Genomic DNA, 20,883 nt, shown 5'->3' with positions numbered 1-20,883 from the left:
GTACTAATTTACAATCCCACTAACAGTGTATATGTGTTTCTTTTTCCCAAAATTCTTATTAGCAGATCTTATTTTTATTCCTGATGACTCTGCCTTTCTAACTGAATTGAGATGAACTCTCAATGTAGTTATGATTTGCATTTCTCTAATTACTAAAGATGTATATTTTTTTCATATATTTGTTGGACATTTGTATTTTTTTTTTATTTGAGAGGTATCTAATGTATTTGTCCACTTTTTGGTTGGGTTATTTATGGGATTTTTTGTGATAAGTGTTTTTTTTGGTTCTTTATATATTCTGCATATTAATCCTCTGTTGGAATAGCAGCTGAACCTTATCATTGGCTAGAACCCAGGACTCAAACTCTTGCAGGATTCTCTCCATTTCTTTTCTTTATGTCTTCTCTCCTCCTCACCTGCCATCTCCTAGTAACTGCTCCAGAGGCTCAATTGCTGATTCATCCCAAGCCTATGACCTAAAGTTTCCACCAACGGATATTAACTACCTCTTTTCTTCAGTTTCAGCTGGTACAACGCAAGGGGAGCACTCTAGTTTGAACTTTCTTGGGTTAATCAGATTAAGCTGGGAAAGTGGGATCACCTCAGGGACCGGAGATCACCAAGTAAACCACATTGGTACAGCATGTGTATGTTGGGGAAGCAAAAGGATGAGAATAGTGGAAATGGGGGTGGGGTTTATCATAGGGTTACCCTAAAAATTAAAGTATGCTATTCCTAGAAAAGGGAGGTTTATAGGCAGACTAAAAAAATTCAAATGTACCTATAAGGCACTTCATTAGATACTGGGCAGAAAGATATTTTTGTAATTCTAGGAACATTTAGGGTGAACATTTATTTATTTATTTATTTTATGACCAGCATCATAAGACAGGTCAGTTGGTTCAGGAATTGACTTTCTTACCCGTGACAAAAAATATGCACCTACTCCACAGTCCTTCATTAGAAGTTTTAGACTCTAAATCCCTGGGGCTCAATGATAGCGTGGCTTTTGCTGATTCCCAGGAGATTTCCTGCAGCCCTAGGAGAGTCCACTTTCTGCTATTAGCTGAGAAGAATGCTCTGGAGTTCTACTTCTCCTCTTTCTTGAGTCACAGAGATTCACAATCAGAAGGAACTATTATTAGAAAGTCCAAGTGTCACTGAGGACTTTGACTTTCAAAAGTGCTATTTTTTTTTTATTGCTCACTGTGAATCAGCAGCCACTGATTTATCTTTTAAAGTTATCTATATTTCATACCAACATCAATTCTTTGAATAAAATATAGCAACCAAGTTTAAAATACAATTTATTTTTCTAGAGATAACTATTTCAAGAAGAAGACAGATAATGGGGACATACATATTTGATTATCTTCTTATTTTTAAAAAATCAGCATCTATATTTTCAATACTATAGAAATGATATAATTTCTCAGTTCCAACTCTGACATGTGTCAAATGAATTAAAATATGAATAACAAAGTATTTCAGGCTAAATAAAGATATTATACCAAAAGGTAATATCAAGTCTTATTTTGCTTTAAATTTAACTTAATGCTTAGTGTAGGTTCAATAAAAATATAAAAGCTAGGTTAAATGTAAGTGCATCACTTGAGAGGCAATACCAATTTCCACAAAGAAAGTTTTATTACACAAAAATCATCTGGGAAAGAGTATTTTCCAGGAAATTCATATTAAGCATTGTATAGGAAATGTTTCCAAATTTCTCATCTACTTCCTTGGCTTTTCTCATCAAGTTAGGGACTGGGTTCTATCCTCTTTAGAATACTTATGTGGGCACTGTTACTGACTCTACCTGTGAATGCCCCAGGCAACACTGTTTTGCAAATGGTTGTGGTTTTGTAACTTCTTCATTTGATATCCATTCCTTGCTTCTATCTATTAGTGCCTTTTGAAAATTGAAACAAACCAATTAACCAATTTTGTTACAATTATTTATTAAAAGTTTTGGAAAAAAATCACTGAGTGAGTATTAGAAGTACTGTGTATCAAAACATTTCAAGGAATGTGGATCAGATATCAGATTGACAAGTATGTTGTGCAGAAATGAATTCACTAAAGGCCTACTCTCTAATTGAGATATTATTGGGTTGTTTACTAAAGATGAATGGCTTCTTTGTTCCCTTAAGAGTGAATTTAAAAAACAAAAAAAACAAAAAAAACAAAAAACAAAAAAACAGCAGTGGGTAGAGGGTTTAAACCAGAGGCAGAGTCCTGAGTTCTTAAAACACATCTAGGCACAAACCTAAGGTCCACAGAGCATATTGCAATAGATAGTGTCTTAGAATGAAGGGGGAAGATTGAGAGTGTAGACCTCTATCTGTTTCTAGCCCTATCCCAACTAGCATGACTTTGGGCAGAAATTTACCTTCTTGTTGATTCTATTCCTTTACATAAGAGAGTATAGCAGGTAAACTATAAACTCCCAGTTTATCTGAAAGCCATTAACTAACCCTATAAAGCACTAGATTACCAAGAGGACTCTAATCTAATAATTCATGAAATATAAAGGTAATAAGGATCTAAAAAAAAAAAAAAAGGAAGGAAGGAAGGCTAAAAGTGCACTTAAGTTGTAAACGCCAAGTTTCTTATACACAAACATCTTTTTCATGATAAGACTATGGCCCAAGAGCATAGTTAGGATGCATCTGTGTCTCTCCTCTTCAACTTGATCCAGATGCCATTATTTGGCCGGAGAATCAATTCTCCTGACAAGCCAAGTTCTTCTCTTTTCTGGGTGGATTCTACCCAAAACTGCCTCAGGATACAGGAAAGAATGGTCTTTTCTTCCATCACAGCAAACTTTTGACCTTTAAATTAATATAAATATCATCATTTTAATGATATACAACTCTAATGTGAGAAATAAGAAGCCCTGTTAGAGAAATAAGCAACTTAATATTTTCACATAGGTCCTAAAAGAATCAGAATCATTTGAGTTGCTGTTAAAAAAAAAAAAAATGAAGATTTTCAAGTATCCCTTTCTGTTCTCACCCAGTGTTATCAGTGGCGGCCCAGAGAATCTGAATTTTAGCAGTACAGAGGACCCTCTATATCCACACATTCCACATCCACAGACGCACCCAATGATGAACTGAAAATATTTGAAAAATAATTCCATCTCCACTGGAAGTGTACTGCTTTTCCTGTAACTATTCCCTAAACCATACAGTATCTAAACTGCTTACACAGAAGTTACATTGTATTAGGTATTTAAGTAACCAAGACATGTTCTAAAGTATACACGAAGATGTATATCAGTTATAGGAAAATACTACACCTTTTTGCACAAGGCACTTGTACACTTGTGGTTTTGGTATCTGTAGGAAGTCCTGGAACTAATTCTTTAAGAAAATCTAGGGATGACTACATCCCAGATGAATCCTGAACTCATTCAAGCTTAAGAATTACTACTCTGAACTGATTTTTATTGGTCCTTTAGTTTACTATAGAGACACCAATATGCTTCAGAGTCACTCATTTAAATCCGGCCTCATTTTACTAATGTCTGCATTTATATAAATGATAAAATGCTTTAGAGATACTAAAGCCAACAGTGTTCATAATGCATGGTGATAGATACTCATTTCTGAAGTATTTCAACTAGTCACATGACAAGTATCTTTTGTTTTGGTTTTGCAAAATAAAATTCTTAAAAGCAACAAATACAACAACAAGGTTACACATAACCAATCATATAGTTTTTCTACTGTAATAAATTATATTTAACTTTAATCCCACACCTATAACATTTTAAGACCCTATCTGGACTGAGACGTTTATGTTTTATGTTATGTGCTAAATTGTGCTCTTCTTTAGAAGTCCTAATCCCAGTACTTCAGACTGTGACTGTATTTGGAAATAGGTTCTTGTAAAGAGATAATTAATGTTAAGTGTGAACCTTAATCAGGTTAATTTAAAGTTAAAATGTGGTCATTAGAGTGGGCTGTAACACAATCTGACTTCAGAAGGATGAGAACATTGGCCCACAAAACCCAAAAACCCATGGAGACAAAGGGAGAAAGCCACCATCTACAAGCCAGAGAGAGGCCTGGGGAGAAAGCAACCTCACTGACACCTTAGCCTCCAGAACTGTGGGAAAACATACACCTGTTGCTTAAGCCAACCTGTGCTAAACAAATATACTTTATGACAGCATATTTGTTATATGCTTTGCAAATATGCTTTTGGAATACTTTAAAGCTATAATGTAAAATGGAAGAAAAAATAAACCAGTTTTTTGTTTTTTTGTTTTTTGTTTTTTGGGGTTTTTTTTTTGCATATGGGTAATGGCTCATCACAATTCAAAGTAATCCTAGTGAGAAACCTGCTTATCATGTGGGCCTGAAAAGTCACACCCAATTGTATGGCTACAAACCTATACAGTTTCTGGGTCCAGCAGAGAAGGGGACATAGGAGTATGGATGGCGTCCTTGTGTGTTCTCAGGAAAGAACCGTTCCGGCTGGAATTCCTCAGGATCTGGGAAGTATTTGGGGTCTCTGTGCAATGCGTAGGGAATGATGACTGCCTCGGCGCCTTTTGAAATCTTGTAACCGGCTGTCAAGAAGCAAGCAACCCATCATGAGACTGGAGCAAGACAGACATTAGATATGAAACACACTCTCCCTACCGGTTCAGTTCTAGAACACTTACCCACTTCACAATCTTCATTAAGTCTCCGGGCAAACAAAGGGACAGAGGGGAAAAGGCGAAGAGTCTCCTTAATAACACATTCCAGATACTTAAGTTTCTTCAGGTCTTCCAAGGTAGCAGGATGATCAGATTTCCCTGATTGAAGTAAGTGTATAAAACGCCAATGAAGGAACTGTCTGGACTTGGGGCAGAGGTGAGAGCATCGTAGAACACATGAATCAAACACCAAAGGTTAAATACCCTGAAGTAGAATTTCTAACATTATACATAATCAAAATACAATCAGATGACATGCTAAGTCAAAGAAACCAGACAATAAAGGTCACTTACCGCACAGTTCCGATTACAGAGTCACAGTGAATTAGTGGTTGTCAGGGGCTGAGGGTCAGGGGAATGAGGAGGGACTGCTTAATGGTATAGGGTTTCATTTTGGGGTGCTAAAATACTTTAGAATTAGAGGTGACAGTCACAAAGCATTGTGAATATATTAAATGCCACTAAATTTTACATTTTATAATTATTCATTCTATGTTATGTAATGTTGCCTTTCTTAAAAATATGACAAACGGAGTTGGTACTTGCAGCTCAGTAACCAAAGATTATTTGCTCAAAAATATTACAATATTTTAGAAGGAAGGCATAATATGCAGAACACATGACAAACAGCAGATCATTCTAGTGACAACAATTATTATTGTTATATGAGATTAAAAAACATTTGCAAAACTAGCAATGAGCTAGAAATTGTGGAGGATATAAACACTGAAACTCCTTCAAAATAACTTGTGAGCTTTTGGAAGATCATATTTTCTCTCCTGAGGCACTCTAAAATTAAGTCAGTGTGGAAAAAATGACTGCAGAAACGCAGCTAAAAAGTTTAGATTGTCTCCATTCTACAAGATGAAGCCATCCCTTGATATAACATTCCAGTCTTTGTACAATCTGAACACAAACCTTGTTTCCCAACCTCATCTCTCAATTCTCCATTATACCAATATCCTGAAATTCTAGTTGTCCATCATTATTGGCTATTGTCCTCCAAGCCACAGTCTTTTCCACTTCTGTGCCACTGTTCATCTGGTTCCTCCCTTTCTAGAATGCTTTTCTTTTCCAACCCTCCCCCTTTATTTTTTTTTTCTTTCTCAATTCTGTTCTCTAGAAAAATGTGTCAGAGACCATGTGGTTGGTTGGCTAATCCAACTTTTTTCCTTTTCACCTTCTAGCTATGGAGAACCATGTGATACATGATTTAAACAAGAATAAGAATGATGGTAGCCCCTTATGGCAGACCAACAATGGCTCCCCAAAATATTTAGGTAGGTCCTGATCACTGAAACCAATAAATGTTACCTTATTTGAAAAAATGGGTCTTTGCAGATATGATTAAATCTAGAATCTTAAAATGCAAAGATTGTCTTGGATTATCCAGGAGGGCCTGAATGCCATCACAAATTTCCTTACAAGATACACACACACACACACACACACACACACACACACACACACTGTGAGAAAGAGAGAGGGGGGGGCTATGTGAAGACAGAGGAAGAGGTTCGAGTGATGAGCCCATAAGTCAAGGAATGCTGGCAGATGCCACAGTTTAAGAGTCAAGAAATTGATTTTTCCAGAAGGAGTTCAGTTCTACCAACTCAGTGATAATAAGCTCAGTGATACTAATTTTGAACTTCTGGTGTCCAGAGTGTGAGAGAATAAATTTCTGTTGTGTTGTGCCTCCCAGTTTGTGGATTTTTTTTAAACAGTAGCAGCAGGAAATAAATACATCCTTCATCCCCACCTCCCCTTTCTTCTTGCTCTGAAGACGGTAATGGTGCCTAGAAAAACAATCAGGAGACAAAAGCCAAGATGGTAAGGATAAAAAAAGAGAAAAGAGGAAGTCTGAGAACCTGGAACATCTCTATTGGCATCATCCTGGGACTCTATCTCCAGATTGCTTGCTGTATAACAGAAATTTACCTCCTCTCAGCTTCACCCAGCTAGTCTCTCATCTGTGATCAGATACAGTCCTAGCAACAGCTTTCCTTTACCTTTATATTAACTTCACCTGCTCCTCTGTGCTTCCAAACATCACCTCTGCCCATTGCTCAAGGGCACAACCCCTGGCTCAAAGCTCTGTGTACATGTGTCTGACATATTAAGCAGTTAGACCTGGGAGGACAATCACATTGATCTATGCATCCTCAGACTTAAGCCCAGTACAATCACCTGCTAGGAGGTTGACAAATGCCTACAAGGGAATGGATTAAGCTTGCCAAGAAGGAAGATTCTGGAAGGATCCTATACAGGAGCCTTTCTGCTTATGCCAATGTCCTTAGACTAGGCACATTCTTAATGGGCAAGAATGACAGTTGCTTCAGTGGACTTAGGACCCATGACAGAACTAGTGAAGGGGCCAAACATACCAAATACTTCATCCAGTTCATTGTCCACTTTTTTCTGGACTTCTGGATAACAACCCAATAGGTACAAGGACAAGTTTATTGCAGCTGCAGTTGTATCATGGCCCTATAAATGTAAATAAATAAAAAAAATGGCTAAGAAAGCAGAGTTATGTTGAGAAGATCAGGAGTGTCTATACTAGCTCTTTTGAATGGTCTCTACATTTGACAGCTGTCGTGCAACTATGGAATATAAATTGTTTCTGTACAATATCTCACCTCACCGAGAAACAAATAAAACCATACCTTAAAAGTAGAGGTTCAAGCTTAGAGATGGCACATTTATGCCTCAAGGTGTTGCATACTTTGTGGGAAGTGGCTGTCCTGTGCTATTAAGGGGACCAGTTGGAGCCATTCGAGAAAGCTCATCCTTTTAAAGGGGAAAAGAAGTTTGACCTTTACTGAGCCAACTTGCCAGATCTGTACTTCTTTACCTTCCCCCATCGTGAGGGTGGCTTTACCTTCCAATAGTACCAGTGGGTATGTGTGTGGTTCTGGGTAAAAGTCTCCACCCCAAGGAGGTGACAGATATCCTCATTTAATGCTAGCTGAGATTTAGGCAAAATATTAGTACTTTGCAGAAACTAATTAATCTTCACAAAAACTTCAGGAAATACTTATTACTACTTTCAGATTTTAGAGATTAAAAACTGACCAAAAAAAAAAAGTCAAATAATTTCTTCTCCAGGACCAGATAGCTTGGTAGAAGGTAGAAGTAGGAACTGATCCCCACTCTCAGAATGCCTGATGACAAAGGAGAGGCCACATTATCCTCCTCTACAAGTGCTAAATGGCCTAGAGTGGCTTATGATCAGGAGAAGTCACCATCACAGATAGCCTCATTTTCTGTCCACTCAGTGTTTTAGGCATGTGGCTCTGATCTTCATCTCACTCGGACATTTTTATGTGCAAAATCAGTAAGCTCATCAAAAAATGTACTAAAAAAAATCAGAAACGGTAATATAACTCTAGGAGCAAAACTTTTAGGACAAAAAGAGAAATGTTCCTCCATATATGATCTTACTTTTTCATTTTTTCCTATAATACACAGTGATCACTGTATTGTTTCCTTCTCTGGGCAAAACAAAACAAAACAAAAAAACCCTCAAATACTTGTTTCATAAAACAGCTCCCACATTTAATTGTTTGAGGCTTATTCTGCAAGTCTTAAAATATACAGTCTACAAGTTTCTGATATTAATGCCTAATTGCATTTTCTTAAACTTATAGTTCCTTTACAGAACCTACTCTGAACCACAGAGATCATTTCATTCAGTTGGCTACTGAGTCATACAGAGAAGTAGTCTTGCTAAATAGTTTTTAATAGCTTTTCTGGGATTTGTGAGCAGAAATCTGGTCTGAATGTGTAGGAGAAGTCTGCTGAGATTCCTAGTGCAAGATGAGGCAAGAGTTTATTGAAGCACATTAGTGAAAGAGGGGAGGGGCTGGCACCTTAATAACTAATGGTTAGAACCTGGGGCATAAAAGGCATGGTGTTTATTGTTTGCATTCCCCTCATGGAGGGAGTCCCAATATTCCACATGGTGTGCCTCTGACTCAAAGCAAAGAAGAAAAGAATAAGAATTTTGAAGAATGTTTGAGCTAAAAGAAAGAGATCATTAGGCTGGTTATTTTCATATGTGTACGTGTGTGTGAATGAGTGGCTGTGTGCATGAATATGTGTGTATGTGTGTGTGTGTGTGTGTGTGTGTGTGTCTGTGTGCACGCACATGTGCACATGGGCAGGATGGAGATGTAAGGTGCCTCCACTTCAACATCAGATAATAACAGCCAATATCTGCTGCATGCTTCCTATGTGCCAAGCATGGCTCCTTGAAACACGTTCAAAAATCTAATCATCATAACTCTTCCATGAGGCCAAGCCACAGAAGGGCTAGGCCAGGTGACAAGGTCACACTAATACAAGTAAAAACTGGGATATGGTCCCAGAGTCCACACACTTAATTTCTTTCTCTCTGTCTTCCTTTTCAGTTAATTTAGATGTCCACCTTCTGCTTTAGATTTCTTTTCAATAAAGTGCACTCTTTTTTAAAAAATATTTATTTTTTAGTTTTAGGTGGACACAATATCTTTATTTTACATTTATGTGGTTCTGAGGATTGAACCTAGTACCTCATGCATGCTAGGCGAGCACTCTACCACTGAGATACAACCCTAGCCCTAAAGTGCACTCTTAAAAAAAAAAAAAAAAAGAAGTTTAAAACCACTGATTCATTTCATGTCTCTTTAGCATATAGAGAAATTGTGATTGAGATCAGGAAGCATTGAAACCATTTCACTTGCTAATCAGTGTAGTGGTAGGATTAGAACTCACTTCTCTGATCCTGAACATCACTTTCTTCTATTGTGTTGTAGAACTTTACAAAAAGATTGCACGACACCATCAAATTTGTCTATTTTTGCTTTTCTTATTGTAGGGAATCATCTCCAAAGAAATTACTAGCTTTCCTACTGCCTTTTTCTTCTAGTAATTTTAACTTCACATACTACATTTACATCCTTTATCATTTTGAGTTAATTCTTATATAAAGGGTGATATAAGTGTCCATTTTAACTCTTCTGAATGTGGATCTCTAGTTTTCCCATCACCATTTATTGAAACTCTCCCCACTGTGAATTCTTGGCACTTGGTCAAAAATCAGTTGGTTATAAATACATGGATTTATTTCTGGGTTCTCCATTCTGTTCCATTGGTCTTAATGTCTGTTTTTATGCCAGTATCATGCTATATTGATGTCGTGATATATTTTGAAATCAGGTAGTATGATGTTTCCAGCTTTGTTCTTTTTGCTCAAGATCGCTTTAGTATTTTAGGGTCTTCTTGGATTCCATGAGAATTTTAGAACTCAGTATTTTATTTATTTAGAAAATGTCACTGGCATGTTTACAGGAATCACATTGAATCTATAGGCTGTACAACTGAAGTGTCCATCAACTAGAATATTCTTCAATTTTTAGAAAAGAAGAAAATTCTGCCATTTGTGGCAATATGGATAAATCTAAAAAATATTAGGCTAAGTTAAATAGGCCAGGACAGAATGACAAATATTGCATGATCTCATTAATATGTGGGACCTCAACCAGTTGAACTCATGGAGATAAAGACTAGAAGGGTGGTGGCTCAAGGCTGTCTGGGAAGTGAAAGGGGAAAGGAGAGATTTTGGTTAAAGGATATAAAGTCTCAGCTAGTCAGAAGGAAAAACTTCTGGTGATCTGTTGTACAGCTTGGTGACCACAGTTAATAACAATGGATTGCACAGTTCAAAATTGCTGAAAGAGTGAATTTAAATTATTCTAACCACAAAGGAACGATAAGGAAGTGAGGTAATGGATCCTTTAACCTGGTTTGATCATGCCACAATGCAAACATGAATCCAAACATCGCCACATCGTACCCAATAAATATACACAATTATTATTTGTCAATTAAAAATAAAATTAAATTTTTAAAAAGAATGCACAAGCCAGGTGCATTGGCGTGCACCTGTAATCCCAGTGGCTCAGGAGGCTGAGGCAGGAGGATGACAAGTTCAAAGCCAGCCTCAGCAATGGCAAGGTGCTAAGCAACTTGGTGAGACCCTGTCTCTAAATAAAATACAAAATAGGGCTGGGGATGTGGCTCAGTGGTTGAGTGCCCCTGAGTTCAATCCCCTGCCCCGAACCAAATGAAAAGAATTCACAAGCATTGGCATTCAGATGGCTGTAGCAGAGCAGCCAGTACAATGCTTAGCAGTGAGTCACCAAAAACTTGGATGCATTCTACTGTCCTCCCTTTGGAGAGTGTTACCATTTAAAAAAATTTTTTTTGCTTATCTTTATTGCAATGCACATATAGAAAGTTTTACTCTTTGTAAATTTAATATAACATTTTAAACTATTTTGTAAAAAGTACTGTTTAAAAATATATGAAGACCAGAAACCCCTTTAGCATTGCAAATTGGTGCAGATCTCCATGGAAGGACTCTTTCTACTCTCTGGTTAAGTAGCCATTGTGGTAGCTAAGTGCTCGTTTGTTAGAACTTTAAAAGGAGATAGTGAAAAAGTGAACTTGTGGATTTGGAAGCATGAAGTAATATAGAGAACCGAGAACTAAATTTCTGGTGGCTCTTCTTCTTGGGAAATTCTGACAGACCTTAGGTTTTCTTAACAAAAGAATGTCTCTACTATGGTATCGACCATGACATTAAAAACTTGTTCTGAACAAGGAAGTTGGCCTGGTACTCAATCAGGTTCTTCAATTCTGTAATTTCTGGTGATAATATAATCTTTTTGGTTATATGGAATTATTTAACATTGATTCCTTTCTGAAAAATTATTCTAAAGACTCTGAAAAATAACTGGAATTTATTTGTTTTTTGTTTTTGTCTTACGAGGGATGGAACCTAGGGCCTAGTGCAGGTTTAGGCACTGAACTATACCCTGAGCTCCGGAATGTTAATGATACCTGAAAATAACCTGAGGATATAAAGTACCTCGAACATGAAGGTGTCAACTTCTTCTCGAATATCTTCCTGACTTAACTTGTTCCCTTCGTCATCAGTCACACTTAAAAGCAAGTCAAGAAAAGCCTTGCGTTTATTTTTGGAGGGGACAGCACCTCTACATTCTCCAACTTCCTTCATTTTCTTGGTCCGTTCAGCAATGACCTATGTAATTTAAACATCAATCACAGGCTTTAGTTTAGACTTTGATAAGGTCTCATGACACATTTTTCTATGAAAATATGCTATACTCTCTAAATTAATTTTTAAAAACCTTTCCTGTTTTTTTCCCATTTCTATGAAAACTTAGGCCTTTATTAAAATACATTAAAGCCCCTTGCTAACATGTGGGCATTGTTGAGTAAAACTATTAAGAACAAATTTAATGTCAGACAAATTCATAATTTTCAAGTGCTGTTTTTATAATCTGTCTATCATGGGAATAATCATATTCTACTAAATAGTACCCAAGAACTTGAATAAGCTAATGAGAAAAAGTTTAAGTAGCAGAGAACACGCAATCATTATATTATAGATCACTCTCAATTACATATGTTGGGAGAAAAGTAACAGCCAGCTGATTAGGCAATTCACCCTGCAAGTTCGCTACTACTTATGCCTAGAATGTTCTTTCTTTGTATGCCCACGTGGCTAGCTCTTTCTCTTCTCTCTAGTCTCTGCTCACTGTCATATCAGAGAGATATTTTCCCTTCACTGCTACCCCATCCCTACCGCTCTGTTTTCCCAACCTTTTTTTATTTTTCTCCAATTCACTTACCACCTAACATCATAACAGACTAACTGTTCAGATTCCTTCTCCTCCAACTTAAATACCACTGTTCATGGGGTATCGCATTTGTCTTTGTTCATTGGTAGATTTCCAAATTCTAGAACACCTTCTGGCGTTTGAAGAATGTTCATTAGATGTTTGTTGAATGAATAAAAGAATTAAAGTTCACACGCTGACTTTCATTACACATTTGAACTTTCCTTCCCAATCAGGCAATTGAACAAACCTGTTCCTAAATGGCTTGATGAGTACATTCTAAGTTTCTTAAGGGCAAAATATCACAAAATATTTATTGTAAAACTCATAGCCTAGATCTCAGTATGCAATTATATATATATATATATATATATATATATATATATATATATATATATATATATATGAATGATATTGTCCATCCAGTCTAGAATTCATGGATTATTGATATTGGTATTAATGAATGAAATTTAAAGAAAAGTATAATTATAAAATATAACCTATTTACTATTATACTATACTGTGGCCAACCGAGAGCAACAGCAACACTCATTTAACATCCATCTATTGATTTATTATTAATAATTTGATCAATTGGTGGCAGGACTTTTCTTAGCATAGGAAGCAAATCTAATATAATTTAACCAAAATTTACTGCAAAGGAAGAAAATATTAAAATTAGTACTTTGTTCAGTATATTCAAATTTGAACATATATTTTCAAATAAATCTTGATTTTCAAAGACTGATATCCTACATTCAAAACAAAATCCCTTTCTTCTGCCTTTTTTAAATTGAAAATAAAATAGTAGAAACTGGTTAATTTTAGTTTTTTCACAAAATTAAAGTATGCAATGCTTTGAATGCCCTTTATTTTTGAAAACTTCCACCAAACATTCCCCAGAAGACTCTTGTATAAAGATCTCTGCCTCTTTATGTTTTTACGAAATATTCTGTTTGTTATTGCCCATATTCATGTTTTGTAATTATTTGTTACATTGTTTTTCTACCCTACTGGATAATCTATGTTATGGTAGAGGACATACATGTCTTATTCATCAGTCTGTTTCCCACCTTTGGAATAGTGTTTGATACTTAGTAAGTACCTAATTAGTATTAGTATTCACATAATTTAAACTTAATTTAACTAGAATTATATTTATGTAATTTAAATGTAATCATACTGACCACTTCTTTCCATTATTGTTCAATTTGACTTTTATTTTATGAGACTTAGGTTCCATGGTCCTATGTCTATCTTCTGTTACATTAACAAAAGATAAAAATCATGGTCTTAAAAAGTTCTGGAAATGGATAAAGGTGATGGCTGAGTGACATTGTGGATGCCCTTGATTGCCACCGAATTACACACTTATAAGGATTATAATGGTGAATTTTTTGTTATGTGTATTTTACCACAATAAAACAAATGACTTACATTGTTGGTAAAGGTGTGTAGGATCTTAAGGCCCCTTTTGTGTTCCCATCCTTCTCTAAACAAAAAGTACCAAAGATCAAGCCAAAGCCACGGCATCTTCATTCTCCGATGTACCATATCACTCATCCTATAAATAGGATAAAAACATATCTCTTAAACCAGAAATGTCTGTTTCTTGAGCACCGACTTGGTGCCTGATTTTGGGAGTGGTGCTGATTAGTCATTGAGGCTACTAAGAGCGCCATGCTAAACAATGAAGGAAGGGGGCTACTACACATGCAAGGAGGCTACAAAAAATGGATTTAAAGAGGAATGAAGAACCCACTACAAACCACCCTTGTGGATAGTCTGTGGTCTCTGCTTTTGTTTCTCCAGGGTGACTTCTCAACTTGCCAAGGCCACCGGAGGCTTTGGTACTAAAGGTTGAGAAGAAATCTGCTTCTATTTAAGGTCCACCTATTCATTTAATCAGTCCTCATGACAAAAAAAAAAAAAAAAGAAAGAAAGAAAGAAAATGACTGCCTCTTCTATAAGAAAGTGCTCATTAAATAACTGTCACATGGTTGTCCCAAGCAGCTCTCTCCTTTCCAGTGATAAAGCACAAGAAGCCCACTCCATGCTCTCTCCTTCAGGATGGGCTTAGACACCATTCCTTCAGAGAGGCCTTCCAAGACCAATCTGTAGGACACATTGATTTTTCCTTTCAAATATCAGCTTGATCTTTTCTTCCTAAGCAATAGTATAGTCTGTTAGTTTATAGTGGTTCAATGTCTGTCTCTGATGCTATGCTGTTCTGTGTACCATTATAAAACCAGTTAGAACTTTGTGCATTGACTGGCAGACTTTAGATGTTCAGTAGATATTTGTTAGAATGAAGGGAAATGAGCAGTTGACTTCAAGACAGGATACACCAAATCGTTCCTGATTCTGCCTCTTAGTAACTGAAATATTGCAAGCAATTTTAAAGTAAAATAGTTGGTTACAATTACAAAAGCAGTTACTACTCAGGACAGAAAATAGGGGAAAGGAAAATAACACCAAAACCCAAATGCAATAGAGTGAGAAGCCCATACACAGAATAAGGGTAACCACGGTTGGCACATTGGTATAGGTTCTTCTCATTTTTTTTTTCTTATAATTATTTTGTGGTCATGGTTGTCATAGTAAAAACATTGTTTAGATCTTTCTTTTATCACTTAGCATCATAGTGTAACTATTGTAATGTAAATTATAATGTATACCATAATACCAGTATATTAGGAAGCAGTCATTTAAAATTATTACATAATCTAGATATTCCAAAGTTTACATAACATTCCTTTAAGCTAAAATACATGCTTAAATTTTAGCTTAACATCTCATTGTAAAACAACAAAAAAGATGCAAGACAGAAATTACTAGCAATAATTTTGAGTCCCAAATCAATAATAATTTAAAAAACAATTGAAAGAATTGCATTTACCTATAGACTGCACGGACATACTCAGAATCATCATTGCTTTGAGCACCGATATTCTTCCCCATAGCTGTTTCTATAAAATATGGATGAGAAGCAAACATTCATCTCATATATACATCTCGTGTTTATTTTGCAATTGCAGACTCTAAAAAGAACAAAAATCTATTCTTTTCTTCTACATTTCAGTATCCTTCTTCTTTGCTTGCTCTTCCTGTTTCATTGCTTCTTCTACTTTCTACTTTTGGCCTTCCTGGCAATTTGCTCTGCTGTGCCCACTGCCATAGGAGTGGTTGTTCCCTGTTAGGCAGCTGATTTATCAGTAGCACCACCCTGAAGAATCCCTGTCCTTTCCCATCCCCTCATTTACCTTCCCAAAAGAGTGTTATTTTCTATTTGATCAGTTTTATCTTTACATTATAACTTTAAATACAAATCAATCAGACTTACCACAGATTATATCTAAGGCACAGAGAGTGATGTAAAAGAAGCAGTTAAATGCTTCTTGGTTAACATGTTTTTCAAGTTTATTAACCAATATATTTGCTTGCTCATTCATGATATCTAAGAATTCATCCAGAATTGTGAAATGGAAGGTGGGTGTTAACATTTTTCTCCTGGAGCGCCATTTGTTTCCAGTACTAGAAATACAATGCATGATTAACAAATAAGAGAGGAGTAATATCCAAAACCAATAGAGCATGAATATAACCAAGTCAACAAAATTCTGAAACAGCTTCTCTACAGATTCTCAAATGCTTTGGTCAGAATGATAAAGACAAACACATATAATAATCACGTAGTTACAAAATATAGATATGTTGGTCATTGTTCTATAATACTAATAGTTAATTTATTATTCATAAAAAGGAAAAATTTAATAATTTTCCTCCATTTCTAAATTCTGAGATTCTAAGATGAAGAATTTTTTTCTTCCTCCTTCAATATCTTAGTTTTCTATTGTTCACAAGCTCCATGGCTCTATCTTGATTTCTACTGTGTTTGAATTCTCTTGCTAGGCCAGCCCGCAGAGGATGGAGTCAGAAATAAGACTCTGGATGCCAGGTCAAGATCAAGGTCACTGGGCTCAAGGTACTTTTCTGGGGCTGCTTGCCTTTTCCACTGGCTTTTCAAGATTTCCCTATTCCAGACACTTCTCTTGGGCTCCACTATAATATTGGGAACTCCTAATAATCCTTCTACTGGTGATACCCACCATGGAATACCATGACTGAGATCACCAGACACCAAAAATTGTGCCAGTTAAGGGCCCACTGTTAGCTGGGTCTTTCCTTCCAGATTCTCTCCCTTCCTGAGAACAGTCTTGCTAAAGAAAAACAAACAAAACAAAGACAAAAATAAAAACCAAAATATAACTAAATTACTTTAGAAATTTAGTCAATTACTAAAATAACAACTTATACATAGAAGTAACTATTTCTACCACACAACTTTACAAATTTATACTGACTTACCTTGTAAGAAGTCCAAGGCCAAGCCATGGCTCTAGGAACTTGTACACATAGGATTTGTCAATTTGCTTTGAACATGTTAAAATTACCTTAGGAAGAGAAAAAATATTTGAGAGATATATTGGCATCGAAATAACTGCAATTATAGAAATACCCGGCTTGAACACAACTACTTTTTAAGGCAATATTAATAATCTTTATCTTTTCTTATCTTCATTTTCATTTCTGTGCCTCTAAGAAATCTAGTTAGAGTTTTGAACATGTAACTATCATTCAGACTTAATAATAGTTCTTAAAAACTCTAGCCTTCTATACACTTTCCAAAAAAAGAAGATCAATTATATTGAGACCTGGTAACAAATATGCACAGATACATTGCTCTTTATACTCAGTTAAATGAAATTTAAGGATACATTTATTACATTTATTCTGACGATATTTCCACACTATCAAATATGCAGAGAAATGTCTGTTTCATTTACCACACACCCACCTCCACATTTTCTGCATTATAAAGGGCCACCATTGGCACTGGGCCTATCCATAGCTTCAGTAGTGGCAGGTGACGGTATTCTTCAGTGTACTGAATTAACTGCTGAAAAAATTCTGAGAGAAAAATATTTGATTTTAAATCCAATCAAGACAAGAATTTTCATAGTATTGTACAAATGTTAGTAATTTTGGTAAATGCACTAGTTATGTAATTTGATACCATTAAAGGAAGCTGAAAAGAGGGCAGACATGAATGCTCTTTACTATTTTCACAACTTTCTGTAGGTCTAAAATTATCTTGAAACAATATTTGCCACTGCAAATAATATAATGACGTTAGCTCTTATAGGATAATTATTAGTGATGTGCCAAAAAGTGCACTTTTTAAAAATCACTGTTCAGGGTCACAGAGCTAGTAACTGGTGGAACCTGGCTTTGTACCATGCCTTCAGAACTTGAGATCTTAACCATTATACCACACTGCTTTGAAATGCCTGGTGGATAATATAGTTGTTGAAGTTGCTGTGAAAAGGGCTGGGTCAAATCACCAGTGTCAAAACATCCTGCTTCATGCTATTATACTGCCTGTCTTCATCTGATCTGACAGAAGGGTCAGGGAAGTTTGAGGCTTGAAGTTTGTGGCTTAAAGGTGTCAAGTTCAACAGCCAGGTGCAGCTCCACACACCCACCTCCAGGCATTGACATAAGGGATTGGGAAAGAATGAAATGAGAGTTTAGAGATCAACTAGAAGACGTTCGTTCTTCAGGGTGAGGTTACTGAGATCAGAATTCCCACATTAGCTACAGAATGAAAGGCGTAACCTCTTGTATAAGAGGCAGTGTTCTTTAGAACAGAGACTATATCTTAGAATATTCTCACATCCCCAGCTTTGCTGATCTCAATACTGGGTGTAGAGCAGGGCCTCAGTAAATGTTTAGTAATTAAATAATTTGCTCTAAACAAGTTCTAGGTGGTGACCTAGAAATTTTAGTCCTTAAAATAACTTTCAAATGCAGTTACTTTTACAGGTAAAATTAAATAAATAGATAAATAAATAAACACAACTCGTCTATTAGAGAGTTTTAAACAACTTCTTAAAGTAACTTGGTTACAAAGTTGGAAGTTGAGCAACGGTTTTCTTGATGCCAAAAATCTAACACTTGATGAAATAAAAAGTCCCTTTTGTGAATTGCAATATAGTATTAGTTTTTTCACTCAGAAAGTCACTCCAAGGACAATTACTTCAAATAGTATATAATCAGTTCATGATTTATTTTAAAACTGTTCTTATTCATTTAATTGTTAGAATCCTCCCCAAATATGATGAGACCTCTTAAGTGTATCACTTTCCAGTGTAAAGTTGGAAAGGATAGTCTAGGTTTGGGTCATAAGCCCCAAAGACATAATACTGAGAGAAAAATATTTGATTTTAAATTCAATCAAGACAAGAATTCCATAATGCCAAAGACTGAAGTCCCCAAAGATCAAAATGCCTGAAATCTGAAATTCCTGGTGTCTAAAATCCTAAAAATATAATTCAGGAAAAAACATGTCATAAATTATTTTAAAAACATTTATTTACATTTTAAAGGGGGATTTTTATTTTAGAAATATATAACAGGACAGAATTATTCATAGGTCACTTTTCACAATAAAATAAGCAAAAATAACATTTTCATAATCAGAAACATGAAAATATATTAGCATTACTCACATGGATATATTAACAATTATAAGCAAATGAATTGTAATCATAAAGAAATAGGTCAAAAAATGAAACCCATAAACACATATCACTATGATTTAAAACTGTGTACACTCAGCTTTATAACTGCTTTATCTAAAGTTTTGTTTTTGTTTTTGTGTTTTGTATGCTGGGGATCTAAGCCAGGCCCACGCAAGGCAAGCTCTCTAACACTGATACATCTCCAGCCCCAAATGCTGGTATCTAAAATACCAAGGTAGACCACCTAAGTCTTGTGATGAGAGGGATCAAAAATCACAATGATGATGGGTCACCACATACATATACAGTGACCAAAAAGAGTTGAGAGCTTGAGAAATTTTTTCTTTTACCAATGTAGATGTACAAAAAAGACATCTCTCATTTATTGAGGATGCTTCAATGATACACGATGCTTACACACAATGTCAATATTGTACTAAGTCACTGTCAAATGTGCAATAAAAATGCATAACATGATATAGAACTGTGAGAGTCTGTGCATTTTATACCTCCAGTATTAGAAATGACGTGAAGGTGGAATACATAGCATACATAGCAAATTAGCGTGTGTGTGGAGGGGGTGGGGGCAATGTGGGTGGAGAAATAAATGCTGTCCTATGTCCTGGAGTCCAAAGGCTGGGGAGCCTGGAGTTCTGACATCCAAGGCAGAAGAAGAAAATTTGGTCCTAGCTCTCATAGGGATACCAGTTTGCCTTCCATATTTGTTCTCTCTGAGGTCATGATGGATTGGATGGTGCCTGACCCCGTTGAGTGAATCTTCCCCATCTAGTCCTCTCAGACTTAGTTCAATCTTCTCTGAAGATATCCCCTTTCACACACACACACACACACACACACACACACACACACACTGATACTTCACCAGATTTTCAGGCATGCATTTGACTAACATGATGCCACTATCCTGTGTACAACCCTTTCTGGGATTCGACTTCCTACCCCTCTTAAGTAGACTATTTTTCAATGAGAATTTTGGTTTTTAGTTTCGACTTTCAGAATTTCAACATTTGGGATTTTACTATTTCAAGATTGTGATTTGGGGAATTTTAGGTTTTAGGTGATTTTAATCTTTTGAGATTTCAATATTTAGATTGTGACTTGGCAATTATGGTTGGCATCCGGGGCATCTGTATTTCTATGCAATTATATAAAATACTATAACGTCGCAGAAGAGAGGGGGAAGTTAGCTCTGCCTTTAGTATTAATCAAGATGATTTCTATCAATGTGATTTTCATATATTTAAACATGTTGTTGAATTACTTGTAATATTACTCACTTTGATATTTGGTTAATATAGTTTTTTTTTTTATTTCTTCTGCCAGAAAATATTTTGTAAAGCACTCTCCCGTAAGGCCTTATTTTATTTCTGTTAAGTTGAAATGACATCATTATTTCTATTTGAGGAATCACAAGTGAAAATTAAGTAATCCTTCAAGCTTTGAAATCAGTGCTCAGTCTGTAGAACAACTAATAATTAATCTGAAGAAGTGCTGGATTCTGGATGGGATCCATTTAAAATTACGTCATTTTGGATCAATCTTTTCAGCTCTGGGTATCCTCAATTGTATACCCATGAGTCTCTATGGGAGATTGCAAATATCAGGTACTTTTGAGAGCTTTCTAACTTACAGTGATTTCTTTTCCTATTAACAAAACATAAGTATCATTTTTAAAAGGATGATTTCAATTTAAAAATTCGCTCTTTAATAAATACAGCTTGCCATATAAATATGCCTGAAGGCCCCACCAGCAGAGCTTATTAACTGCTATTATGAAATCTTATTAAATGTGAAGGTCAAGAAGGAACGAAAGTATGTAGTGGTCAAGTCATATGACGTCTGGGCGAGAGTAGGGGGTAAGTCTCCAATGAATCTCCAG

At 35.8% G+C, this 20,883-nt stretch overlaps 1 protein-coding gene across 1 annotated transcript in view; it reads right to left on the bottom strand.

The window, feature by feature from the left end:
* Positions 1-1,628: 1,628 nt before the first annotated feature.
* Positions 1,629-20,883, bottom strand: part of Cyp4v2 (cytochrome P450 family 4 subfamily V member 2) — a 20,508-nt gene continuing 1,253 nt past the window's right edge. The window contains exons 2-11 of the mRNA XM_076853738.1: positions 17,258-17,370; positions 16,768-16,853; positions 15,743-15,933; positions 15,299-15,368; positions 13,837-13,963; positions 11,625-11,798; positions 7,096-7,198; positions 4,676-4,810; positions 4,400-4,579; positions 1,629-2,831 (exon numbers count right to left, since the gene is read on the bottom strand). Coding sequence (XP_076709853.1) covers positions 2,659-2,831; positions 4,400-4,579; positions 4,676-4,810; positions 7,096-7,198; positions 11,625-11,798; positions 13,837-13,963; positions 15,299-15,368; positions 15,743-15,933; positions 16,768-16,853; positions 17,258-17,370 — 1,352 coding nt within the window. The 3' untranslated portion in view covers positions 1,629-2,658. The remainder of the gene's footprint in view (positions 2,832-4,399; positions 4,580-4,675; positions 4,811-7,095; positions 7,199-11,624; positions 11,799-13,836; positions 13,964-15,298; positions 15,369-15,742; positions 15,934-16,767; positions 16,854-17,257; positions 17,371-20,883) is intronic.

Source organism: Callospermophilus lateralis, chromosome 4 (assembly GCF_048772815.1).
Source record: "Callospermophilus lateralis isolate mCalLat2 chromosome 4, mCalLat2.hap1, whole genome shotgun sequence".
In the NCBI taxonomy this organism is placed as follows: Eukaryota; Metazoa; Chordata; class Mammalia; order Rodentia; family Sciuridae; genus Callospermophilus; species Callospermophilus lateralis.
The sequence above is the reverse complement of the archived record's forward strand: the minus strand, read 5'-3'. Positions and strand labels throughout refer to the sequence as shown.